Genomic DNA, 27,598 nt, shown 5'->3' with positions numbered 1-27,598 from the left:
CTTCCTTGAAACATGAATAAATTTTAAGTACTGTGTTAATGAGTCATCCTGCAGTGTCATGCTGAAACGACAGTGACTTTTTATTGACATATTGAAGTATCACTTTTATTTGTATCTTGGACAACAAAAAGGTAAAGATCTGCATTTTATTTGCCATCGAAAACAAACATCCAGACTTCAGAAAAAAATACCATCTCCTAACTTTATGATCCAAATCAATGAATCTTTGTGAATTAAATGAGTAAACACGTTTTTTTGTCTTTACACCAAACATTTGTGATCGTTTACATTCACAGTCAAAACTCAATCCAACTCCAAAATAAATGTGGAAAACAGTCGAGCAGTATAAATGTTTCTTTTCAGAAAAATCTTTGGTCATGAAATAAACTCACACTTTACAAATTAACATATTTGACCATAAACAACACAAATTCATCATTAGTAAAAGTTGCACAACTGAAACAAAGATGCCCTTTTTCACAGCTTTAAACAAAGTAAGCATAATCCACCACAAAATATTGAATTTGTTCTTTTCAGTTCCAATTTTACAATTGATGAATTTTTGCAGTTTGTGATATAACATTTTTAACAAAGTAAAGGCACTGAATTAAATAAAAACAATATGAACAAGGATCTGTCGTTTATGGCAGAAAAAGTTGAACATTAGAAAGTATTTCACAAACTGCATATTTTCTTTAAAGCCTTCAGTCATAAATATCCATTATTCTTAGTCTAAAGGAGACCTATTATGTTTTCTTGAACAAGTTAAGGTACGACTGCAACTGAATAATTGGGAGGTTCATGAAATGGCTCGTTTCCCTGAAACCAAAAAATATGAACTTATTTCCAAAAAAATAGTCTTTTCTGGCTGTTTTTTGCTTTAAATCATTTGAACTGTTTAAAAGCAGCTGAGACTCATACTGAAGTACAAAAGCATGTAAAAAGTGAACTTTGCATAATAGGTCCCCTTTAAGTATTCCCTAAATAGTGACATGAATTAAAAAAAAAAATACAAAGCAGCCCTTCTTACCACTCATTTATGGTCGGTAATGTAATGCAAACTGACCAGAAATCACAAAACTCTTTAAATAAACTGATAGCTGGCACAAAATATAGGCATCCACTTATTTTGAAGCTTTCCCATAGGCTGATAATGAAGCCTTGTATCATTCAGAATGTGTGATGCATTTAAAAAAAGCAATAAAAAGAAGTAAATTAAAATAAAGACCTCCAGAGGCATTACAGTGTAACTTGATGATCGCTCACACAATGCAGGCTCCGCAAAGCATTTAGTTTAACATCTCTGGTTGTTAAACTAAATTTTAGAACTCACTTCATTGCTAATTCAATCCGCCTGTGAATCATTTAAACTGTATTAATGCAGCTGTTGGTGAAGCGTTCACACGTTTGTTAAACTTCTCAGGGTGTAAAAACTTTTGCAAGTCGCATTATCTATGTAACAGAGAAGGTCCAAACAAATCTCTGGGTCTCCGTTGAACCTTTTCCACCAAACTGTTCCCAGAGCTTCACCAAGACAAAATCTCAGCCGGGCTCGGAATCCCATGCTAATCCAGGTCGCAGTCGGACCAAAGGAAAGAACTTCTTTTAATAAGGGCCACGTTTAAAACTCCAGAATTTAGTTTCAGGTTTTATTAAAAATGTAAAATCTGTGCTTCAACAATAGCAATTTGTCAGATTGGCATAAGGACATCAGGGGATGACCGTCTCTTTTCGCAGTTTATTTTGAAATGATCTATCTCAGAGTTTAAGTAAGCCGGTTTGTGGCTGTGGTCAGGGCTGATTATTCTCCTTTCTGAATCAGTTCTTCAACACAAGTGGTGTTAATAAATCTTTCTTTAAAAGCTGTGTTAGATCATGTATCCAAAAGCCCAGTTTTTTAGAAGTGTTAATAAATCAAGTTGGTTACCAGTATCCATGTATTACTGTGTGCAGTAATACATGGATAAATCCTATTTGTTTGGTTGAATTGACTCCATTCTCAGAGTATGGGGGGGTCCAAACAATAATTAAATATGTTTAGAATGATGCAATGACAGTGGTGGAAAAGCAAGGCAGAACCACTGAAAGCGTGACTCTAGCACCACCTCTGGTGAAGAACTGGAACCTCTTGGTTTCGTCGTGATTTCAAGCGCAGCCACATGGCTGAAAGTCTGTTCGGAATGCAGTTTGGATTGTAAATACAAAAAACAAACAAACAAACAAAAACAAAAAAAAACGTAGAATTGTATTAGAAAACAACAGAGAAAATCTTCTAATTAGCTGTAGTGTACTCGGTATTTCAGTCTTTTCTTCATGAAGCGGTCGAGCTGCCACGAGTGTGAATACAGCCACCACCTAAACTCCATTGGTAACTCTAGTCGTTGTGTGACGACTGACTAGCGCACGTCAACACCAGCAGGTCAACAGTTCAGGAATTCGCTGCGTTCATCTCATCCGTCCTTGCTCTCTCGCACAGTCTCCACCCGCTGGATTAGGACTTTGAATGTGGGCCGCAGTTTCGGGTCACTGCTCCAGCACTCCGTCATGATCTTGTGAATCTGAAGGAGCAAAAGGAAGAAGTTGAAGCCACATTGTGGTGACAATAAACACCAAACTTGCTGTTGCTGCAGACCTCCTTCAGGCAGTTTTCAGGAGCAGGGAGTCTGTATCCTTGTTTCAGCAGGTCGATCAAATGGTAGACGATCATCTGGCCCTGCTTTTCATTTCCCATTTTCTCCATGAAAACCTACAACACAGAGGAGTTTGCTCTCAATAATTGTCCCCCCCCCCAAAAAAGAGTCCTGATCACATAAGTGAGGCAGTAAAACTGATGGTTGTTTTCAAACTCAACTGAATGAAGATATTTAATTTAAGTGTGAAGTGGGTAGTTAAAGTAAGAACAAAGAGGCGCCGTACCGCTGGGGGACTGCAGTTCTTGTCACTGTAGGTAAAGAGCTCATATAGAACGACGCCGAAGCTCCAAACGTCAGAAGCTACGGAGAACTTGCTCTCTGTCAGCGACTCAGGAGCATACCTGCAACAAACAACAAGACATTATTACAATTATTATAATAATCCAATGATCGGATAAAAAAATTCTACAGATTTTTTAATGTATACATTGAGATGTAAATAAAAAAAAATTATCCACTTTGCTCTTTACCGTTTAAAAATAAGGGAATATAATTATTCACATCAATTTTCAGGCAGAAGATTAAATCCTTAAGCATTTAGAAACCACATAATGTAGTCCTGTGGATGGATGAAGCATGAATACAAAAGATGAAATTATCACACCAGAAAAAAAGATCCTGTCTTCCCGTGTCACACATAGGGGGCTTATTACATTTTACTTTTCCAGAGTCATCGTCAAAATCTCAGAAAACTTCAACTCTTCATACAGAATGGAGTATCTTTCTATTGAAATTATATTTGATGCATGTGAGACAAACAGCACTCTGAACAAATCTATTTTTGATCTGCCTCACCGTTTAAAAACCACAACAACTTCATTAATCTGTTTGCATCTTCTTGACAGCCAGTCGCTCTTTCTCCATCGTCTTTTGACAAAAACATAAACCTAAACAAAAGCAGCAGTTACAATCCTCACCAGAAGATGGGGCTCTCCCCAGGCTCCCTGACAGTGTAGTACTCCTTGTCCTGCGGCAGCACTTTGGTTAGGCCAAAATCGCCGATCTTCACCCTCATGTCGCTCTCCACCAGAATGTTCCTGGTGGCCAGGTCTCTGTGAATGTACCGTTTACCACCAAGATAGTCCATGCCCTGGAACAAGTTCGTGCTTTAATCAGCATCAGGTTCACGCTCATCAGAATGTACTTCAGTTTATCTGAAAGTTTTTTAATTGTCTTACCTTGCATATCTGCGATGCGTAGTGCAGCAGTTTCATGGAATCGATGTGGTCCTTGTGTTTGATGAGATAATCTCTCAAGCTGCCAAAGGGGAGGTACTCCATGATGAGACGAAGGTTTCTTCTACCTACAGGAAGGAGATGGTTGAATACTAATGGGATTTCTATGTTTTTTAATGGTAGAAAATCAATTGAAAACAAAGGTAGTGTGAACATGTCATTGATAAAAACTTGCTGTCACACAAGAAACAAAATAGCAGCACTGTAGAGAGGAAGCAGTAAGTTTGAAAAAAAAAAAAACATTTTCAGGTAGATGATGAGGCATTTTTCCACACCTGCACTGTAGCACACGCCTTTGTATTTGACAATGTTCTCATGGTGAAGCGATTTGAGGATTTCAATTTCCCGCTCAAAGTCCCGAAGGTGCTCAGCTGTACTGTGCTGCAGCTTCTTCACAGCCACCACCTCCCCGGTGCTGTCCTGCAGCGGGTCGTACCGGCACATCTCAACGCTGCCAAAGTTGCCCTGCGGCATTCAGGTAGAATGAGAACACATAGATGAATGTAAATGGCTACATAAAGTAACATATATGGTATATGTGCAACAGATACCGAAATATTTCTCTTCCTCTGGTTTATAGATTTGTGCTAGTGGCTTAAATTAAAACATTATTTCTCCAAAATTGTATAAAGATGGACACTTTACACAAACAATTAGCAAATGGACTACAAGTGCTTGTACTCATGACAGCTGTTTCTGTGCATTCATAGAGAGTTTGCCTTACTTTGCCCAGCTGCTTGAGGAAGATCAAGTGTCTCTCCTCAAACTGCGCTGGCTCCTGGCTCACTGAGGCCCACGGGAAGCCAAACCCTCGGGTTCTGTTGGGAACCATGTCGCTCTCCACCAGCAATTCATAATCTGCAAAATCATGTTTCAAAAATGTCCTTTTCATTACCTGTGGCAAAAGATGTGGCGAGGTGGTGCATCACAGATAAATGTTTAACTGTAGTCAGTGGACAAACATGTTGGATGTTACAGCTGTACTAATACAGCTGTAACAAGATAAACTCTAATTATAGACTCAAACATGTTTTCTACTTCTACTTGTTGTCCCACCTGGAGTAAAAAGACTGTTGAGGTCTCTGATGATTATCCTGAAGGAGGGTCGGTATAAAGGCTCATAGTCCATGCAGCTGTTTATCAGGTTGGCCAACTCAGTCCACTTTGGAGCTGGCAACTGGTGTCTGTCCTCATAGAACAAGTTCTTCTGCAGATGCATACAGTAAGGTTGAGAAGTTTCACATGAAAAAATGATCTGAAGTAGGTAACGCAGACATGAAGTTTACAGAATTCATTGGGTACGTGTTTTATATGAGACTGGAGAAGTGTTTGCATTTTTGTTCAAATGCAGCAGAAATGTATTAAAATCAAATTTAACCATCACTGAATTCATTCTTAATACTAAAACAAAGTCAATATTTAGCAAGCATATATTTGTAGCTTTGGAACCTTTGAGGAGTCCAGGGTGTTGAGTGGTTTTTCTCCCCCGCTGCAGATCTCCCAAAGCGTCGTCCCGAAGCCCCATTTGTCTGTTGCTAAGCTCAGATTCTGGGGGTTTTCGATGCACTCAGGTGGCACCCAGGGGATACGCTCCACCAGAACTAGGAAGCAGATGTGTAAAAAAAAAAAAGAGAGAGAGAGACAAAACAGGAGTTATGGGAATAGAAAGTGGAGGTGATCAGTGTCTGTACAGGTTGCATAAGATCACACCAAACAGATCTGGTGCTTTTTATTTTCACATGGCCTCACACAGGAATGACGTATGGGCCTTCAGGCGTTACGTGAAGTTTCTCACCTTCTCTGGGCAGAACGGTGATGCTGATACCAGGATCACTGAGCTTGATGAAAGGGAGGCTGCCCGTCTTCCGGTCCTCCTCTCTGATTAGCAGGATGTTTTTGGCACAAACATTCCCATGAACTATGCTTTTATCCTCCTGTAGAAAATAAATTGGAACCAGACTTCTGAATCGCTGAAGGCCTCAAAAATTAAAATGACAAACAGTTAATTCAGAACAAGAAAGACTGGATTTCTTGTAAAGTCTTACCAGGTAATGCATAGCCCAGGCTAACTGTTTAGCCACTTCTAGCTTCCAGGTGATGTTGACACAGTTTTTCTTCTTTTTCAGATAAATATCCAGAGAGCCAAACTTTCCATATTCCTGCACCATCATGTCTGAAATAAAGACAAAAAGCAAGAAAATATATTACTCTGGTCCCTACAATTTAAGTGAAGTAGAACAGCTCCACCAATAATTTGACAGTTTTTGTTGGAGAAATTGATATTATTAACCAAATATTTGTTATTCTCATTCATCTTTATAATGTATCTTTTCTTTTATGCTTTTATTGTTTAATCTCATTATAGAATTAAGAATGTTTCTGTATTGTTGATTTACTCAGAAGGCCTCACTGACAGAAAGCAGAGACAACAGTCTTCCTGCAGGGTTATCTCTTGGTGAAGAAATAGAGCTCTGCTTCGTTGAGTTGCTGGATTGCAACTCAACGAAGATTCACTACATATTCTGTTAAACTTTGTGCCTGGAACGAGATTATCTAGTGCAGGATAATTTGTGTGTTAGTTAGTGAATAACATTTAGCGCTGTAGCTATGTGATGAGTTGTTTTCCCCTCCCTTTAGAGCGACAGCGTCCTTGTGATTAGGGATCCTGAAAACAATAAAAAGAGAGGAGCAGGCAAATGTGTTTTCAGAGCGGTAGGAGAAAGCACATCTCTATCTGTTCTCCTCGCGAGTAAGAAAGAATCTAACTCTCTTGTCTTTCCTGTGTTTGTTTAATCTGTGTTTAATAGGTGTTAAACCTGACAGTTTTATTTTTGATGTCTTTAATGCTTTATCTAAGTTTCTGACATCTTTCCAAAAGATTTCAGGAATTTAGGCTCAATTCTTCAAAAACAAAATTACACCAAAATTCAATAAGCATCTCTTGCTCTGTGATGTGTTCAGCTTCTGTCACCTTTTGCAACTTTCACAGGTGATTGAGAGTGTAAAAGACAAAAAATAGTGCAGAAAGGCTACAAATATTGTCTCCAGACCTGTAAAAACGAGACTATCAAAACTGGAGGAAGAATCAAATTGAACTACATTTCTTTTAGCATCAGGAACTAATAAAATGCATTTTCTGTGGTTTGCGGGTCTGGAGCATTCAGGTGTGTGTTAACTTCATGCCAATGAACTCTTCTACATAAATGGAGGCCATCTGTTTAACAACCACATCTTGACCTAAATTGAGTCAAGACGACGATTCCAAACAGAGCAGCCAAGTCAGAGCAGAACAGCTGAATAAGGAAATGTTCAGACCTCAGTCTGATGGGAAAGCCGCCTTTGGACCATAAACATCAATGAATATGAAGAGTTGTTGTTGAGAATTGTGGGTCCAAAACAATGGCAGAGGGTTCCAGAATGTAAAACAGACCAACTCATTGTGAATATATAAAAAAAAAAAAAACACCAATCTGCCATAAATGTGTGAAAGCATGCGTTTTAGTTTTGGTGTATGTTACTTACTTTCGTCGCCGCAAACACACACACCATAAATGAGGAGTAAGTGCTTGTGGGACAGCTGGCTCATCATGCTGGCGGCCTCAAAGAAGGACTGAGGAAGAAAACAAGGACATAATTATTCCAATCTAAACCCTTGAAATGATCATTACTTAACTTATTCAACATGACCGACCTCTGAAAAACTACGATGAGCCTTGTCTAGAATCTTGACCGCCATGTCCATCTGGTGAACCTCCCCGTAATCGCCCAGTTCCTTCCTCACACCACGAAAGAGCTTTGTAAACGTTCCTTGGCCCAGACTTTCATTCTGAAACAGTTTAATTGCCATTAAGCCACTCTCAAAAAGTATGACATTCCTTATTTGACTCAGACAACCAAATAACTGTCTCCAAATGAAGAAGCCTCAAACAAACTCCAAATTATTTTAAAAAATGTTTTCAATATATTTGAGGAAAGGAAAATTTAAAGTTTTTTCTGTTTCTGATCTATGTCAGAGTACTGTGTTTTGGCAAAAAAAAAAAAAACTTAATTGAGAAATTAAAAAATACGGTAAGCTAAAGGTCACAAGAAAAGAAACTCCAACATGTCCTGCAGGACTGCAGCTGATGCATCAAATACTGTTTATAATCAAAAGTTATTGCACACTTAGGTCTGCATTCTTTCCGTTTATTTTGTTTCTACATTTGGCATTATTATATTATTATACATGTACAGTTCACGTCCAGATTTAAACTGAGATATTTTCATAACATACTGAAAATATCAAAAAGAAAAAGCTGTAACAAAGAGTAAAACCCAGAATGCAGAGGGCCTTGTCCAATGATTTCCATAGCTGGAAAAGATGCGTAAAAATCTTTAAAATAGATTGTTTCTATGGAAATCCCACACACACAAGTTACACACATGTGTACTGGCTGCATAAATTTGGGTTCTCATCCGCCCTTTGTTTTTTAATTATTACTCTTTCAGTACATATGGACACATTTCGAAGAGTAGTTATTCTCTTTTGCCATTTCCTACAAAGTTTCTGAAAATAAAATCATTTTCTAGATTTTTACATTTGTTTAAAATAGAGATGTGTACAAAATGTTCCTGATACTGCACAGTACTTTCTGTAAATCTTTATCTTTAAATAACAGATTATGATCAATAAAACCTCATTCTACAAATTGAAAAAAAATAAAATAAAATTGGTCAACCTTTGTATTTAAATTGAACCCAAGTGAAAGTAGTTTTGAGGCAAAACGCTGTTCATAAGTAGTGTTTTTAATCAGTAAATAGATCAACCAATGGAAAGTTCATAAATTGGAAAAAGGAAATAAAAAAGTTTCTGAATTTTATGTAATTTTTAAATAAGAAATAAAAATTAAACCTTTTTAATAGTCATTCAACAAAAAGTTGATTTTCCCGTAATTGTACGTCACAAGAACAGAGGAGTAGATATGGCCGTTACTGATAATGGTGACATTAAACATCAACTTACAAAGATAAGGTCTTCTTTGCGGATTTTGTGGAAAACCATCTGGCTGATGTGTTTGTGAAGTGATGGAGACGGAGGGACGTCTGTACTTTGGTTATTTCTGCAAACCAGCAGGTTGGATTTGTCTGTGGAAGCATAAAGATAAAGAGGACTTGGAAAAAAATCTAAGACTTTGACATTTGATGCCCATAATTTCAGCAAGACCACAACCCTTAGGACATTTATTTTAAATAGAAACAAGTTTCATAAAGGATGGAAAATTATTTCAAAGACTGAATGACTTTGAAATAAGACATTCAGTCTTATTTCTTAATGATTTACGGAAATCAGTAAGAATTTTGTGAAATGTCCAGGCATCTAAAGTAGTATTGGTCCACTGCAATATTCCAACTTTAAATTATTCAAGTGTTTCCACTCACTGTCAATGAAAAAAATATATGTAACTGAGAGAAATAAAGGCTTAAAAACATCAGTCTATAACATCAGTGTTTAATTTATATATTCTGTTTCACTTGGTGAATTGACTTACTGAAATAAATTGACTTTTCAATAATGTTACAATTGATGTATATGAATATGACCCCAATTTAGCGCTGACTGTCTTGGGCTGTATTGTTTTCAGTATTTCTTCTTGGATAATGGTTTCATGTTCTTTTATGTGTGGGAAAACAAAGATACCAAAAGTACAATCGAGTAAACTGTTAAGACTAAAGTACAGAGATCACAAATAAAAAAGAAAACAACAATACTTTCAGCATTGTTATGTTATTACTTTAATTTGAATTCTGACCTTTCTGGCTGGGTGGACAGCACCTGATGAGCTGGAAAGTGTACCCATCAGTGCGGAGCGCCTCCTTTTGGTAGCAATGCATGAGTTCTTTCAGAGAACCAAAGCTTCTTTTGGCACCGCTCAGGATGAACTCTCCAGACTCCGTCTTCACAATCTGACAGTGCTTATAATCCACCATGGTTTCATACTGAAAAATAAAAACCAGTTTCCCTTCATGTTTAATTATTATTCTTAGTAAATAAAATTTATAATTACTAAAAGCAGTGGTACTGAAGGCATAAATAAAAATGAAAGAGCAAACTATTGCAAAGGTATACAATTGCTCCCTCTAGTGGTTTAACATGTATAAAAACCTGCATTTTTCCATTATCTGATTTATAGCAGAAAATCAAAAACTGAATTACAAACAGCAAGAAAAGAGGTAAGGAAGAATGGAAGACACAAATGAAGGAAGAATACAAAAAAGAAAGTACAACAACAAGGAAATGGTGAAGGGAAGAAGAGAGGCAGAAAAAACAGGGAATAAAGAAAATAACTGAAGACAACACAAGGAAAGTTGGATTTTCTCAAGGAAATAAGAGCACAGAGAAGGATGGACACCAGGAAGAATGACACAATGAAGGACAAGGAAAGTGAGCAAAGAAAAGAATAAATGTGTGGAGGAAAAGACAGTTGAAATAAATGAACGAAAAACATTGGATCAGGAAGATTTTCCAGGTATGCTTCCAAATTCTGCAGTAATCCTGCATAGAATTTCATACTTAACTTAAGCATTTAGTGCAGTTACAAACAAAAGGTTGTCCTCCTTTAATAATAGCTGTTACATAATCCTGGAACCTACTGGTTCAAATGAAACACAGGGGAACAAATTCAAAACAACTTACCCCAACAACAAAGGACATGAAGAATTTGTCATACTCTCGGGGGCTGCAGCGTAGGATGTAGAGGCCTTGATAGTTACCCAAACGACGCAGCTTACTAATTGTAAACTCCATCCTGTGATCAAAGAGGCAAAATGTGCCCTTTGCGTTAAAAGGTTTGTGGTTGTGAGGGCATGACGACACCCTTTATGTGCTGGTTTAGTAAACAACAGAGGAACTCACGATACAGGGCCATGGCAGTAACTCTGAATGCACTCGAGAAGTCTTGGTGGGGCAACTTCTTTACACAAGTAGTGATGGGCGTCGGCGACTAGTCGGTAATATCCATCAACCAAAGAAACAAAAGACAGGGCCTCAGAGAGCAACTGGAACTCCAGCTCCTTTGAGGTGCAAAATAAGCAATTCAATGGAACAGTCATTCTGCACTAGATGAATTGAAATTGATGTTAATTTTGTGCTACATAAATTAATATTTTTGGTTTTTCAAATAAAACTGTGAATACATGTAATTACAAAACTTTAGCTTTACTGGTAAATCGTTTTTTGCATCCTTGAAAATGTCATTTAAAAGTTCATCCTTCTTACATATTAGAAGTAAAGTTTATGCCATGTGAGTAATTTTGCACAGTATTGCATGAGTTGCAAAGAATATGACATTTGGAAGCTAATATCTCATCTCAGGCTCCTTCTCAACTGTTTTGATTACATCTGTCAATAATTTTGCAAATATTTTTCTTAGGGAGCAGATTGCTCTAATTAAAGCCTTAATCTTGCTGCCCTTGTCAGAGAAAAGACATGACTTGCATTCAAAGTTACATGTCATGCATGTGCAGTAAATTAGCTCTAGCTAAGATTCCTTGCATCTGAAAGGTATTACAGTTATTAGTAACAGCTGTGCGGAAGGGGAAAAAGCACTGTACCAAGATCTGATTGTCCTGTCTGGTGAGGGAAACAATGCGACTTTCTGCTGAGCCTTCCTTGCTGCCCTGTTTGATGCTGATGTCGATCACCTCTGGGAAATCACAATATATCTCCAGCTCCTAGTCACACGAAAGGTAAGCACAGGATTTTTTTTTTTTACTTGTCCGCTATGACTTGACACATCAACATCCTCCGTTTTTTTTATTAAAGCATCGACTTTACCTCCTCTGCTCCCTCCTCTCCTTTTCCTTTAGACCAAAGGATGCCCTTGTTGCCCATCACCACGATGGTAACCTCTCGTGAGGACAGGTCAGTCACATGGAAGCGCTCAGAGTACATAGAGGGCAGCAGCATCTCCAGGTTCATTAGGTATTTGAGCTTCAGGTTGCATACAGTGGCTTTGCACTCACTGAACTGCTGGATGAACCGTCGGAAACGGTAGCGGATCCTCTTCCGGGTCAACAGGTTGTACTCTTGGATGCGTTTCCTCATGCATCTGGGGAGGAAGGACTTGTAGCTAAAGCAGGGTGGAGGTCAGAAACGTTTTAGATGGAGATTAAGGTGAAAAAAAAATTAAAGACATTTCATTCAGTGAACAAGTGAACACTTAGCATTCTGACCTCTTTAGAAGAAAAGAAAGTAATGGAAAAACAAATACCATTTTAAACTTTATTTTAGAAAAAAACAGCACATTTCTTACATATTTGTTAAAACTGTCACCATGTTGTGACCGACAATCTATGGAAAGACTCCTCCAAGTTCTACTGTTGCCATCTGCAGAAATACACCGGAGTACCCAGAGAGAACCCACGCATCCACAGAGAAAGCTAACTATCTCCACACAGAAAGGTGCTACCAACTGCGCCACTGTGCAGCCCCACAGCTAAATTTATAAATTAATTAACAGTTTCCAAATTTGTCGGCACTGCAGCTCTACGTTTCATCAACATTTTTCATTTTCACTCAGCAAAAGAATATGTCAGAATGGGTCAATGACTGACTTTAGTGTGAAGCATTCCTCTGAATAGTACAAGCCATTTTTAACATATTAAATGAGGAAGCATCCGATACCTGGTATCATTGTAGATATCCACCGGTGACAGATCGCTCTCTTTAGCGAGCCTCATCATGTCGAGAACAGCCATACCCAGGCACTCCTCCTGAGCTTCATGGCTGACCGGAATATGAACCCAGCCATTTAAAAAGTCACTGCGCCACTGCAACAAGTGAAGGATTTCAAAAGTATTAATGTTAAAAATAAATGAAGCAGTGAAAGGAGCAGGTCAAACATATTACGTTAGCAGTTCACTATGTATCAGGAGATAAAATACCTTGAACCTTTAATCAACTATTGTGCATGTATACATACAACAAAAACTTTGGAGCTGCTCGTGGAGACAATGTGACCCCAGAGATAAACAGTCAAACCAAAGCGGTGTGGTGTGTGTGCGTGCAAGGTTTGCACAAGTGTGAGGACAAAAAAAGCAGAAATTATTTTGAAACTCAGGCATATACACAAAACCACAGGCCTGTATGCAGAGACTCATGCAAACACAAGGAATCCTAAAACGAGTCTTGTTCCTCATTTGCGCTTCTTGAAAACTCTTACTACTTCACTTCCTGTTTTCATAGCTAAACAAAACAAAGGGCTGACACAGAGGACATGCAGACTGCCAGTCAAAGAGAAGGAAATAAGAAGCTATCTCCACCCAGCAGCTCTTCTTATCATCTCATAAAGGGTAAATGAGAGAAAAAAAAGAAGTGTTGGAGCTTCAGTAGAGAATATTAGCCCTTAACCCACATTTTCTGCTTTGAATGCATAAGACACTAAGACAAACCTGAGCAAACAGGTAGGCCATGACACTGTCATCCATTACTGGGCTTTCCATCTCTTTGGACAAGCCATAACGATGGGCGTAGAAGGAGTTACTGCTGTTATACCAGCCTGGAAAATAGTATCTAGACAAAAAGCATATAAAAAAAGACAAGAAAAATCAGCAAAATTAGAAAAAAATGTTCACCACTGAAGCAAGTTTTTTTTTTAAGTAAAGAAAAAAAAACCAAAAGTTTCCTACCTGATTCTGAAGTGCAGGTTTTCACTACCTGAGTTGTGCAGTTTGAAGATGTGATTAGGAGGAAAATATATTCGGTCATTTTCCCTCATCAGGCAAAACAAGCTGCAGTACACTGGGCTAATTCCTGAAAGAGAAAACAAATATCTTTAGAATAAACATTTTTAGTTTAGCTCCAATATAAATGCCATAATGAAAACTAAAATGTGTACTTATAGGAAAGTATGAAATTCACCCACCTTTTTGGTACTTAATAACAAAATAAGGCACCTTTTTCAGCTCTCCATATTGGAACACTCAACCAAATAAAAGAAAAATCTTAATTATTATATATGGAGACCCAAATGCAATAGCTCAGGTGCTTAACAGGAAAAACATTTTGCTAAAATTTCAGATTTTAAATTTTACTTTGTGACTTTGTGGTTTACTGCAATCAACCCTTTTTGTCTCAGATCTACAGAAACACCACTGAACACTGTGAGAATTCCCCAGAGAAACACCAACCACCTCGCAAATGTAACCTCAGCAGATGGGGTGAGCATTTCTTTATTCACCCAAGGATTTGTAGTATATTTTAACAGACTTAGCATTGTCTGATGAAAAATTCCTCTGTTTTCTGTCGGTTGCAAAAATCTTTAGTTTTACAATAAACGCTAAAGATTCAACAACGACAACAATCAGCGTGAACTGAATGTGTTTCATCCTGTGATTGAATCCTAAAAGTGACAAACTACTAAGAATTAAGTCCAATTGTCTTTGCATTATTGTGTCTTATGCTCCCACCGTTTTTCAGTCTGCACCAGAACAAAGTTAGCAGTTTTACCAATCTTGCCAACTGGAACTGGCAGTCTGAAAATGTCATTGTACCACAGGAAGCAGTCAAGTGTGAGGCAAGTGCAAGAGAAGTCCTGCTTAAAAGGAAGTACGCCGAACCACAACAGGGGAAGTAATGTCAAAGTTTGAACAAGTCAAGTCCCATGTTCATTAAGATATGAAATGTCTGCATATAAAAAAACAAGTGAATTGGGTGTGTTTAATATAAAATGAAGGAAAAGTAGTAAACAGTTAGCAAAAACTTATAAATATCTTTAAGATTTAGAGTACATTTATATCTGACGTCTTTCACTTTGACACCTCTAAATCAAACACAGAGTAAAGACTTTGCTCCAGACATCCAAGCAAACTTAGCATGCAGTTTAAAGCAGTGATGGTTTGCAAAAAAATGCCCTAACCTTCAGACAACTCACAGAACACTGTTCAATCATCTGGAAATGGAAAACGCATCTTCATAACTGCAGATACAGCATGGCAAAACTTTCAGTTCTTAGATGTAAATCTGGGAGAGACGGAAGATTAGAAGCTTATATTTGCATTATATGGTGGTTCTGCGCAGAGGGGCGAAACACAAGTGCCCACAACTCTGCTTAGTTTTTTATGTGTAAGAAAATGTGTAAATCACACCTCCCTAGTCTTCCCCTTCACAAAAAAGCTCTATATTCTATTGGTCTATCATATGCAATCCCAGAAAATGCATTGAGGTTTTGTGGTTGTAATGTGAGAAAATGTGCAAAAGTTGAAAGGGTATGAATTCTTTTGCAAGTCAAATTGAATGTATTGTGTGATTTTTAGAAGTTATGTGATATGATGTTTTGCAATAAAATGTTTTGCAATGTAGCATACATTTTTCAGACATCACTACGTAGGAATGCAGTGAGATAAATCAATTAATTGCATGATAACGTAAAACAAGCTCAATATTTTCCATTTGCATTATTTACTGTTTTTCTCTTCGCTTTAAAAAAACTAGCCCTTTTTTGAAGGACAATTTTGTTTACAGAGATTTTAACTTATTTTATGTGCTGTTTGGTTTATTTATTTGGATAGTTAAAATGTCTTCCAGTTCCAGAGTTAGTGTTCATTAGAATTTAAAGTATAATGATCTTTGCAAATGTGTTCTTGCCTTATTAACCTACATGATGGTGCCATTGTATGCTACAAGCCATCACCATGTTATTGTCACATGTTGTTACTGTTTTGTTACAGGCCTATTCAGAACCACCAGGAAGCAAAGATGTTTGTCTGTAGTTATGCCCAACCACTGAAAACAATGTCACATGTGTGATACAAATGTGGTTCAACCATGAAAGAGACAAAAAGACAGAGAGACAGCAGGAAAGACAGATGTGGAAATAAATAACAGACTGAGCTGGAGAGGAATTCAAGATTAGAGGATAAACATGAGGAACAGCAAGAGGCATAACTTGTTTAACATGTCAAAGAAAATGGTGCAAGAGATTGTGGAAGAAGAAACACGGACAAGAAGCAGGTCAAAAAAGAAACACTTCCACATACGAGTTATCTAAAAAAATACAAAACATAATTTTTGTTTTCTATGAAAAACAAATTAGCTTTTTTCATTAAATTACAAAGAGAAAATTGTCTTAATGCTTAAAGCACCATCAGGATTTTTCAGCAATACAAGATGCAGTTGGCTGCAGGGAAATGTTAATAAAGAACTTCTACTTTCTACCAACCCAAGAGTAAAACAGAATAGCATTAAAGCAGAGCAAAAGAGTTGTATTTGTATGTGTCTTTAACGGACCAACCGCTGAAACAGCAGCATCTTCATAACTGACTCCCATAGATTTGCATGCAATACCTCCCTTGTTTCTAACTGTCTAGCAAACTTCGTCTGTACATGATTGTGAGAAAAAGTTGCAAAAAAAATACCTTTTTATTAGTGTAGTAAAACAAAGAGACTTGTCATTGTGATACATTTTCTTTTAAGAACCAGAAATACCCTGAAATCAGACCAAAAGCTCCACCTGTTTTGGTTTTATACCATAATTTTACTGCAGAAATTATACATTAGTATCCAGTATCTGTCCATTACCACAAGGGTGCAGCGCATGTGTGTCATTCTTTATTTATGTAGTCTTTAGTTACTGGCATTTATGCTCAAATTTGTGCTCACTTTTAGCCAACACTAAAAGTGAAAATGCCAGTCATATTTATAGACTGGATGACAGACTTAAATGCTTCTGAACTGTACAAACAGAGGCTCAGATGTTAACGACCATGTTAATATATGAAGGTTGTTATTCAGATTTCTTTATTAAATGTATGGTACTTTAGTCCACCCTTATAGCAATATCAAGTAACCATTACCTTCAGTTGTTACAACTGTGATATCAAATTTAACTTAAAAGAAATTAGACTTCAAAATTTGATGCCTTGAAATTGGGCTTTTGTCTCTTTAAGACGATAATAATTCTGACACTTCACCTTCAGTATCTCATCACAACAATGTTTCTCATTATGCCTTTTACAACACTTCTTAGGCGCATTGGACTGAGAAGTAGGTCATATGATAAGCTCAGCCGATGCACAGTTCCACCAGGTGTTCACTAATTGCTGCTGCTATTCTGAAGGAACAGAGATGGAAAGGCACGAGGGAAAAGTTCTCTGTTAGGTAGAAGCTCGGCTGCTTCAGAATGTTTCCAAAGTTTTCTTTTGGATTTTGATACTTGCTTTTCTTATCCAATTAAGCATCCTCTTAATTGGATGCTTAATTGCACATACTACAAAGAGACAGTTAATATCAGTGGAAGACAAGTGTAACAAGTAAAACTATAAGTAGCAGATGAAGAGGCAAGAATAAAGAAATTCAGCAAGGAGCTGGCACAAAACCTAAGAAATGCATCATCCTACAGCTCTTTAGGAGTCATCTTCAATGAGCTTGTTTCTCATTAGCTGAAAACTCATTTTTATTAGCCAGCTTGCTCACAACGTAAACAAGCAATGGAGCAACAGAAAATGAATGCAGAATTTAAATTTCTCCTTGGAGTTCATACCTAATGGCTTCATCGCAAGAAGCTGCCCAATAATAGGAGCAGGCAAGCAGCCAGCTTTCCAACATGTTTCACCACTTTTTAGTTCGCAGCACAGTTCGTTTGCATTCCCACCACCAAACCATACCAAAGTTAACGTTCAAGAAAACAGACACTCAGGCTTTCAGGTGAACCAGAGTTTGCAAGTTTGATCTGCCCCAAAGTTTGGATGTCTCACAGCTCCCCAAACAAAGTGGATTTTTCAAGGAAACAAACTCTTGTTCGTTGAAAGAGCAACATACAGCTCTGGTGTGAGAAAGCCCAAAGGACTCAATTTAAAACTGGTTTATCTCCAAATTGTTATGTGTCGAAACAAAATAGATTCATAGTTCAGATCTGGGTGGCTGACACCACATAAAAACACCCATAAATGTGAAATTATTGGCTGTTAGTTGTAAAAAAGAACAGTCAGGGTTCAAGGAAGCACTTTGAACAAAAGTCTGGATGATTAATACCTCCAACTAATTTAATCATTACAACACATTCTAGCTCAAGCTCAGTGTTTAACATATTGTCAATGCTCGCTTGTGTTAGGGCTGAAAAACATGTCATTATATAAGCGTTTCCTATTTGCAATCTCAATAATTGTCTATACTGATATTTATTGATTCGTTGTTTGTTTTAAATAACAGAAACCCTGGTGGAATGACCATACTTGTTTTTTCCCCAATTTTCTCTACACATATTTGTTTATTGCTTAAAACAAAACACTTTCCAATAAGATCAAAATGTTATGCTGTATTTAGATTAGGTGTGGTTCCTCAGCAAGGCACACAAACACCGTCAAAAGCAGAACCAAACGATGTTACAGGACCAATAAGATGTGATGTTAAAAATGAAAACACAATGTAAACACTTAAAAAGTTGTCAATGCAGAACTAGAAACATGTAAACAGAGCACAGCAACTTCCTATAAACCCAAGACAATTGTTCGAGGGTGAAACGGATTGGAATTTTTTTTGCAAAAACCATTAAAAGATTTGCTAAGTAAATCAGACCTAAATTAGCTAAACAACAAATAGATATCAAAATTACAATAGCATAGGCTAAATCTGAGAACTGAAATGCTAATGTAACTCACCACAAGCTTTGGCAGCAGTGATGCACAGTTCCTCTGCGACATACTCTCCCGATGGAAATGTGAGGGTGTCGTCTGAGCAGCTGCCCCTTCCTTCAGTCTTTCCCAGGTGGTAAAGGTGAAGAGTTAAAGTAACTGCCTTTACTTCCTGCTTGGGGTCAGGGTCAGTGGATAAGCCATCAAGTGTTGTCGGGTTGGAAGAAAGAGGGTCCATGTCTGTCAGCAGAATAAAGGCCATGTGCTCCTTACTGAAAAACTGCAACAAAAGGAGAAATAAGTCAAAAATAAGTGAGTGAACGCAGCAGTTTCTGAAGATGTATCTATTCATGCAGTCGAGTCAGCTTCTGGCTCACTGCTGTTCAATTTAGTTAAAAATATTACAGAACTCCTTTGCAGCAAAATCACAATCTCAATTTTATCCTGATTTCTCAAAAATAAAAATGTAGATCTTAAAAATAATACATCATAGCAAATAATCCAAAGAACATATTGAACATAAGTGACTGAGCTTTAGCTATTTTCCAGGGACAAAATGGGGAAAATCTGCTGTGTAAAGCTGATAGACAAAATCCAGAAAGAATTGCTGGACTACAGCAATTGGTGGTTCTATGATATTATCTGAATGACATTAATGCCTCACTTTTTGTATTTTTAATATGCAAAACAGTTTTGAAAACCATATGTTGTTTTTCTTCAATTACACTCTACAATAAGTTGGTTTATCAGATCTATTCCTATGAAATAGGTCCAAGTTTACGGCTGTAATATGACAAAATGTTAAAGAGTCTGAAAGCTTCGTAAGGGACAGTAGTGCTAAATATTTGTAAATCCTCTATTTTACGTGACACTGACATTGCATGGTTGGAAGCTCAAAACAAGTCTAAACAAGAGAAACAATAAAATACAAAAACAAGAGAAGAATTAAAAAAGGACAGTTCACTCATTTTTCTTGCTGTTTACACACCCAAAACGTTTATCACCAAGCCTGCAGGCAGGGAGTCAGATGTGTGTTATCAGTCATGCTTGTTTGGGTTATGGATATCAGTTCAGCCACATTTTACTGCTTATCACCACTCTGGTCCACTGGCAGCTACAAGTGCCTCCTATTCAACTGACATGAACTCGGAAATTCAATCAAAAACATCTTGAGCTTCCTTCAAAGTTGCATCACTGTTCCTTGGAGAGCCACGATAACTTTGACAAAATTTCAATCTGTATCCCTTAATTCTGATGGAGTACTGCAATGCAAATTATGTGCATCAGTGCTGAATTAAGTAAAAGCTAGATGATGACACAACATCATTTGACTATTTTATTAGGTTTTCAGCAGTATTCCATTGTTAGTATGGTTAGAAGTACATAGGCAATAAATTCTACCAAACAGGAAAACATTTAAAATAAAATAAAAAAAATTAACAATATGTTCTGAACAAATGACTCAACAGCGGTTTCAAAATGGGTCAGGTTAAAACAAGACAGAAAACAAAAGCGCAGTATAGCCACTGACAGAGGAACACAGCTCCAGCTTTAGCAGCGCTGGGTTAATGCATGGTCCCCAAAATGGGTCATGCAGGCAAACGTCATGACAAAGTTGCTCATTTCAAATTAAATTTGAAGATTTTTTTTCAAAAACAAGTGTTGAAAGTGAAAAAAAATGAATAAGACCACTACAAACAGAAAAAACTATACATTTCTTACTAGCTCTAATCTACCTAAAATTTCATTGTGCAGGAACATCATCATGATGTAGAAATTGAAATACTTTACAGTGCTCTGCACACTCAGTCAGGCAGATTTTGTAAGGTATAAAACTTTTCAGCTCACATTCCTCCAATAAACATTATTTAATATGCAGAAAAAGACTTATACGTTTTGTGTGCTGCTGAGCACTCCAAAGATTTCAAAGGAGTCTTTTTTTTTTTTACTTTAAAATTTGTGGAAACCCATTGGGCAAAATGCCAGCAATGAATCAGTTGACCTAATTGATTTATGATTTAATTCCTAAATGACCTAAATGATTTAATTTTATGATGTAATTTGCAAAGACTGCATAAAAAAACACATGCTAGATAGAGGTTTGGCAAAGTAGAAAACAGGAGCACCTCAGAAAAATGAGGCATGGTCCTGACAGGGAAGTACCTTTGTGCTTTTCTGAGAAAAACTCGCAAGGTTCTGGGGTCCTTAAGGGAAAAGCTGGCAAAGGCAATTCACACTGACTCACAGCTGAAAAGGCCCGAAAAATTCTCAAGTGACAAAGAAAACTCCAACAGCAACAGTTGTCAACAGCAGCAACCCAAGCAAACTATGTAAAATAATGACAGGGATTCAAATAATCCGTTTTCATCTTCTCATTAAACCTCCAGTCAGTTTAAAACATCAACACCTTTGAACTCAGCCTATGTCTCTTCAAAAGGGAAATCCCCTTCAAAGACTAATACAAAAACAGAAGGAGGAGTCAGCAGTAGGGGAGTCTGACGGTACTTTGTACACATCTGTATGCTACAGAGAAGCTGTGAAAACAACCTGTCTCAAAACTGCTCACAGTCCTCACCTCAAACCAGCTGTGCTATCAGCTGTGCTATCTAGCCAGAAGTCTTATTTGTTGTAGAAGATCAACGAGTACAAACTTCAAGATGTCAAATCATACCAAATGTAGCTCACCTTAAAACAAAATAAGCAATTTTGATTTGTATAGACCGGATGGCTGTTTTAGGATGAAATATTCAATCTAAAAGTGAAACTTATCCCACTATGTGGTGAGGAAATGGTTCTGGTTTTCATAAAAATATCTTAAAATATAGCAAAATGAAGCTATTGGCATGCAAGATCAATCTGGATGTCTGACCCTTAAAGTACCTAAATAAAACTTCCCATTTTCTCAGTCATGTTATTGTCGATGTCATAGCAAGTCACATTCTGGTCACTAACTGCAGACACATAACATAAACATACTCATCGCAGTGTGTTATCAGTTGAATCTTTCTACCGTTATGCCACCAAATGATAGATCACTTAAGATAAAGAAAACAGAAGTAGAATTTGGTCACTTGCAGAAATGTTGTCTAAAGTTCATATTGTCTTCTCCCTGTGTGGCTCACCTTCTTTGCTTATGCAACGTTGTATTTGTTTTGGAAAGTTTACAAGTTCCCAAGCATTTCTGGTGTGTAGTTAGCCTGCACATATTTTAAGTGGTTTGGTTGTAATTGACGCTGTGGATGAACACAATGACACACACTGTGACCAAAAGTAATTAAGCAGTCAGCGCTTAGTGGGACATTTTATCCAACATAAATTGAGGTAGAGTCAAATATTTGCAAAGGGCAGTATGAAGGACATTGTTGCTCATATAAACTTAGTTATTAATGCATCATAGACTCATTTATCCCAAATGCCTATGGGTTAATTGAGGAAAAAAATGAAAAACTCACACATTAAAACTGTGCTCATAATACAAAAGAAGTATGTAGAAGATGAAGTGATTTTCAAACAAGTGCTGCAGCAATCATTTGCCAAACATTCAGTCATGTCTGGTTGTAAATAACAGTCTTTATAACACTTATACTGAATCTGATCAACTGACACAAGCATGAACTGCAGCTGCAACTAAATCTGAATTTATCGTAGACTTTCTTATTTTTCATAAATAATATATGAATATATAAATAATGTATAAAAAATATAAAATTTCAATATTAAATGTTATATTGATTTGTTACTGAATTGACAACTGAATATCCGCCTTCTCTACAATTCAGGTTTTTCTTATGCCTCGAATGTCCATTTGGCAACAGCAAAGTGTTGGCCTCCTCCTGTCATATTTCAGAAGATTGGAGCAAACATAAATTATTACATTCTCACACAATTGTCTCTTTTTTGGTCATTTTTTTCTACTTTGTTAGTGTAGAAACTTTTTGTTGCCCTTCAGAGGCGAAAACAGGATATGGGTTACTTTTTTTTTTTTTCAAAAAATATGCTTGCGTAAAAGTCACAGGACATTTGCGGTGCTATATGCTTTGAAACTAAAATGAAGGCAAAGGATGTAGGTAATAAAAGACAAACGCTTCGTGACACACCAAACACGTTCATTCTAAGACTATTTTTTTCTGTCCGCATCTTATTCACAAGCCCCCACAACAGTCCTATTTATTATCTATGTCCATCTGCTGGTAGTCCACATTAAACACTCCAATAGGCCAAAAAGTGTAATATAATTTTAAAATGCTTTAGTTACACTTTATTACAATACAATCAAAACAGAGCTGCACAAAAAGTATTCAGATGTGAGGATGAAAATCACACTGCAGCTGTTAGGAATCCTTATAAACAACTAAAAGCTTGTTCTACTTGAAGTGTTAAGAATGAAAAGATTTGTAGAGATGCTGATTTTATTATAAACAAATTTTAAAATAAAATAATTATTTCTTTTCTTATTTATTTTCATATCTTGCCTTTTCCAGTACTGTATAAAAATTTTTTTTCAGCATATACACACCTTCAACAAAGGTGCTGGGGATATTTGCAACAAAAAAATTGGCATACCTCAACAACTTTGGCAAAACCTTTCACATTACATCATCAATGAAAAACGTACAGAACAAACCACAGAATGAAGCCATGAAAGTAAGACGGGTGTGCAGGAGTTTCCTTTTCCTGCACGTGTTCATACTTGTTTTCACACACTGCTTACTATGGTTTTATATCAAAGTAAAAGCATTGCTCTGTTAAAAGTTAAAACAAACGTTTTGGAAAATCAGCTTTTTGAAATACTTTGATCAAAAATCAATTAGGTTAATTCTGAAATTACTTGATATAGATTTTCCACTCACTCCTGGCGGTGTTGGACAAGCTGTTCTACATTACCAAACAGGAGTTTTAATCACCCAGGCTTATATGACAATAACTGAACATCTTTCAGGCAAAACTTTGTAATTTCTTCTTGTTCCATTTTAAACCTGCCAACCCCTTTTTTGTAATTACACCAGCTGACAGAGCAGTTCGCTGTTCTGACCTGAATAAAACTGAGACGTGATTTTAGATGTACCAAGAATGTACTTTCCCCTCAATCATGTTTGTCACCAATTGTTTTCTTCCAGTAAAACCCAAAATGCAAACTGAATCAAATGAATCAACCCTGCCTACATACAAGTGAAACACTACATCAGAAGAAGAAAAGCACATATGTGCTGAAGAAACAATAACTCTAGCGCAGTTTGATGTGGCGAATGTATACTTACTGTATCCTCCAAGAGATTCCTCTAACAGATTATAGAGTCAGAATAAGAGTCTATATTACTGTTATTTGTCGAGTCTGATTCAAATGTTGTTAACTTTACAGTTTTAACACAAAAAACCAGAATAAAGAGACATCCTGAGGACATCTGAACTGGAAACAATTTCTTCTGAAGAGAAATAGATGAGCCAACTTCTGAAATTGATCATCTATATAAACCATCACTCCAATCAAATAAGAATATTGTTTAACAACATGACTCAGGTTTTCACTTCAAATGCCTAGAATAGCAAATTATTTTATTAGAAAAGGAAAATCTTTTTTGAAAACCTCTTCAAGACTTTAGAAAAAAGCAAGATTCTTTGAAAATAAAATATTAAATCATAAGATGCATGTCTTTTGCACAAATTTAGTTCACATAGAAAAAGAGCATTTCTATAAGGTCTTCATCTGCAAATGGATAATTCCTACCCAGATGAAAACATGTGAATTCGCTGTGATCCTTCAGGGATACATTTCCCTCTTTTTGACATTTTTGCAATGGTTTCTTGAAGGTCTCCCAAGCCATTATACAGCTTGAATGAGAATATCTCCAGGCATGGGGTAATTAGTAGCAAAGGCTCAACATGAATGACCTCAGAAATCCCGAGAATGTAAACAGAACGGCATAAAACTGACAAATAACATGCTGAGACGAAAAATTTAAAAAAAAAAGCTGGTATGTTGGATATTTCTTGTCCAAAGAAAATTGAAGAAATATAATGATTAAAATTTCAATGACTTTCAGCATGAGTACAAGTAGAACTTTTAGGACAAACGCTAAGTGTGTACCATAAGGCAAATTATTTACGAGTCAGCCGATGGAAGACCCGAAAAGGAAAGATGATGAAATGGAGAAGTTTTCTGTTAAATGGAGATTAAATAGGTTTTGCCTGTGTTGCAACAAATTTTATAATGCTTTTAATAGCTAAAAACATTAAACAGACAAAAACAAAACTCCAGAGATCTCCTTCCTAATAAACCACCATATTCATCTAATTTACAGACTTTGCTAATCATTTAGCACAATAAGCTTTCATTGGCACCCAAACAACTCTATTAAGTCAGCCACTTTGATGCATTCATCATTTTTCATTTTGCAGTTTTGATCATTTCGAGGCATTTCATCCCGTTGCATCGTTGGTACAGACATCTGATTTCTTCAGAATGTTTTGTACTGACTATGCATCCACTCACACCTGCCAACATTCAGGACAATGACCTGAATGTTTTAGGTCATTGTCCATATGAAACGCCATAACATATCAATCTGTTTGACTGCATTTAACTCCATTTGACCACCTCAGAACTCGATCAACTGTTTCTGTACTATAACCATTACCACCAAACATTAGGTTCTCAGCGCCACTGACAGCCATAAACACCCAAGCCATATTTTACAAATGGTTGTAGTATGCTTTTTATCAGGAGCTGCTCTTTGCCTTCTTCCTACTTTTTTCGTGCCATCATTTTGGTGGAGGTTGAGCTTGGTTTTATCCGTCAAAAGATTGTTCTTCCAGAGATGGGCTAACTTTTTTAGATGTTTTCGGCAAAATGCAATCAAGCTTATTTTATTCTTGAGGCTGACAAGTGACTGGCACCGTGATCTGAACCCTCTTTGTGCCTTCATGCAGTCTTCTTTCTATAGCAGACTTGGATATTGGTATGCATTCCTCCTGAAGAGTGTTACTCATCTGGTTGGCTGTTGTGATGGAGGTTTCTGGAAATGACTCTGCAATCATCCATGTTGTAACATTCCAAGTCATTCAGTGTTTTCTTACTTTACCAGGATGTAGCAGACGTTTAATTTTTCCACTTCTAATGTTGCAGCAATCTCTCAAATATGTTTTTTTTTGTTGTTTTTGCAGCTTAGCCAACAGTTTGTTTCACCTGCATGTAGAGCTCTTTTATCAGCATGTTGTCTGTTTACAGCAAAATCTTCCAAATGCAAATACTACACCTCAAATCAACTCCAGGCCTTTAATCAGCTTAATTGATAATGGCGCGACAAAGGAACTATCCACACCTACTCATTGAAAAGCCTTTGAGTCAATTGTTCAATTACATTTGGAGCTTCAAAAAGGCAATAGCACATGTAAAGGAGCTGAAACTCTTAAAACTTTCATCCAATTTTGAATGAGAATACCAGGAGAGTCTGAGCATTAACCACAGGTCCATTACATAAGTATGATTGAAATGTTTAGTTAAACAGAAATCTGGTAAACCTGTCAGTGTCCAAATATATAAACCTTACAATTTATAACACATATAACAAAAACCAACATAAGAACCAATGAGACATCACACAGGAGGAAGAGGTTATGAAGTCAACCGCTGAAATCCAAAAAGCAAGTGAAACAACATGGACAGGTGATTTTAAAGGTCATAAAATATGTATGACTAATGCATAGTGGAGATGATCTCATATAAAAATACATATGATCTAATTCCACATCAAAACTTAAAATAAGTGCATTTTTCTGATTTAGTTTTCTTCTACCAATTTAACACATCTCATTTGGGACTTTCCAACAACATATACAGGGCATAAAATGAGATAAGTGATGAATGCACATTAAACTTGATTTAAATTGGAAAATGAACAAATATAACGATAGAAAACAACTGAGCTGTTTGCTGCAGAGAGTTTATAAGCTGCTAATCAAACAGACTCATTTCCTTGCTTTCAGACTTATGATGTCAGAACATATTACCACAACAGTTTTTGACCAGACAGTTATATGCATTAAATATTATACCAAATGTTTAGTAGCAAAGCATCAGTTGTGCATGTCAACACAACTGATGTCAATGCGTACATATTGCTCTGTCAGTTTTTCAACTTGAAAGTACAATATTTGACAGTAAAAAACATGAACTTTGTATTACTTGACTGTTCCAACCATTAAAAAAAAAACAGATAAACGTTCAACAAATTTCCTGCACGTTTCATGACAATATCTCAAAAAAATGCATCAGCATTTTTTAGTAATTTTAGTAATTTGGGAGGTTACAACATTTCTCAGCTTTCAATGTAAATTCAGGGACATAACTAATAATTAGTTCGGTTTATAAAACGCTGTAGCTGTCCAGATCGATCAGTCAATCGTTTGTTTTGACATGCTTGTTTAGACATTTTGCAAACGTGCAACTTGTGCAAATTATAACGCAACTTCATGAACTCAGTTATATCTGAGTAAGTATTATGGATTAGTTTTCACCCTGAAGGATGATCATATCACGATCGTGGGACCTTGAACAATACGGTCCACCAGAAAATTAAAGTGTTTTGCAGTTCCCTGTTCAGTTGTTGAGGCGTATCTGATATTTTTGCCAACATTTTCACCCGCAAAATGGACAGTCAAGTCACAGGAACAACAACAAAACGGCGTTTACATGAGAAGCCAATAAGAAAAAACCGTGAAGAAGGACGCATCACAACGAGCAAACTCTCACCCAGCTTGCTGCAATGTGTTGCTGCTCCGAGTTTCCCCAACTGAACTCAGGTCGGCGTGAAGTCCAGCTCTCGGCTCCCCATTAGCTAGCTATGCTACAGCGCCCAGTCCTCGGCAGCCGCTCCGTTCATTCGTCCCCCGGCAGCCATTCTGTCGCTGCCCGCATCTCTTCCCCCACCTTGTTCGCTCGGCGGAAGGTGTTTTTTATTACGACTTGCTGCGTTCTTTGAAGTAAGAAACAACCTCTGACTGACAGTCACTCCTTTCTACTGACTCCTTCCGTCAGCGGGGAAGCCGACTGCGCTGTGACGAGGA

General features: G+C 37.0%; 1 protein-coding gene across 1 annotated transcript; it reads right to left on the bottom strand.

The window, feature by feature from the left end:
* Positions 1–56: 56 nt before the first annotated feature.
* Positions 57–27,598, bottom strand: jak2a (Janus kinase 2a). Its single transcript, XM_055040207.1, has 24 exons — positions 27,285–27,598; positions 18,563–18,815; positions 13,595–13,718; positions 13,358–13,478; positions 12,591–12,736; positions 11,742–12,036; positions 11,519–11,638; positions 10,821–10,978; positions 10,602–10,713; positions 9,718–9,904; positions 8,931–9,052; positions 7,620–7,754; positions 7,451–7,538; positions 5,974–6,101; positions 5,724–5,862; positions 5,378–5,529; positions 4,985–5,135; positions 4,653–4,786; positions 4,204–4,393; positions 3,872–3,996; positions 3,611–3,783; positions 2,917–3,034; positions 2,633–2,746; positions 57–2,558 (listed from the first exon to the last, which is right to left on the bottom strand). Exons 2-24 carry the CDS (start codon positions 18,795–18,797, stop codon positions 2,451–2,453), a joined length of 3,375 nt encoding a protein of 1,124 aa, XP_054896182.1. The 5' UTR covers positions 18,798–18,815; positions 27,285–27,598; the 3' UTR covers positions 57–2,450.

Source organism: Poeciliopsis prolifica, unplaced genomic scaffold (genome assembly GCF_027474105.1).
Source record: "Poeciliopsis prolifica strain line A6 unplaced genomic scaffold, Auburn_PproV2 SCAFFOLD015, whole genome shotgun sequence".
NCBI classification, from domain to species: Eukaryota; Metazoa; Chordata; class Actinopteri; order Cyprinodontiformes; family Poeciliidae; genus Poeciliopsis; species Poeciliopsis prolifica.
The sequence above is the reverse complement of the archived record's forward strand: the minus strand, read 5'-3'. Positions and strand labels throughout refer to the sequence as shown.

What these genes read in the sequence shown, in the direction of transcription:
- jak2a (XM_055040207.1), bottom strand. Translation starts at nt 18,797, where the DNA reads ATGGCCTTTATTCTGCTGACAGACATGGACCCTCTTTCTTCCAACCCG. An exon ending in GACAGGACAATCAGATCTTG is followed by an intron (nt 10,979 to 11,518) that starts GTACAGTGCTTT and finishes TGCACCTCAAAG; the next exon opens with GAGCTGGAGTTCCAGTTGCT. An exon ending in GTGTGTTTGCGGCGACGAAA is followed by an intron (nt 6,102 to 7,450) that starts GTAAGTAACATA and finishes TCTTTATTTCAG; the next exon opens with ACATGATGGTGCAGGAATAT.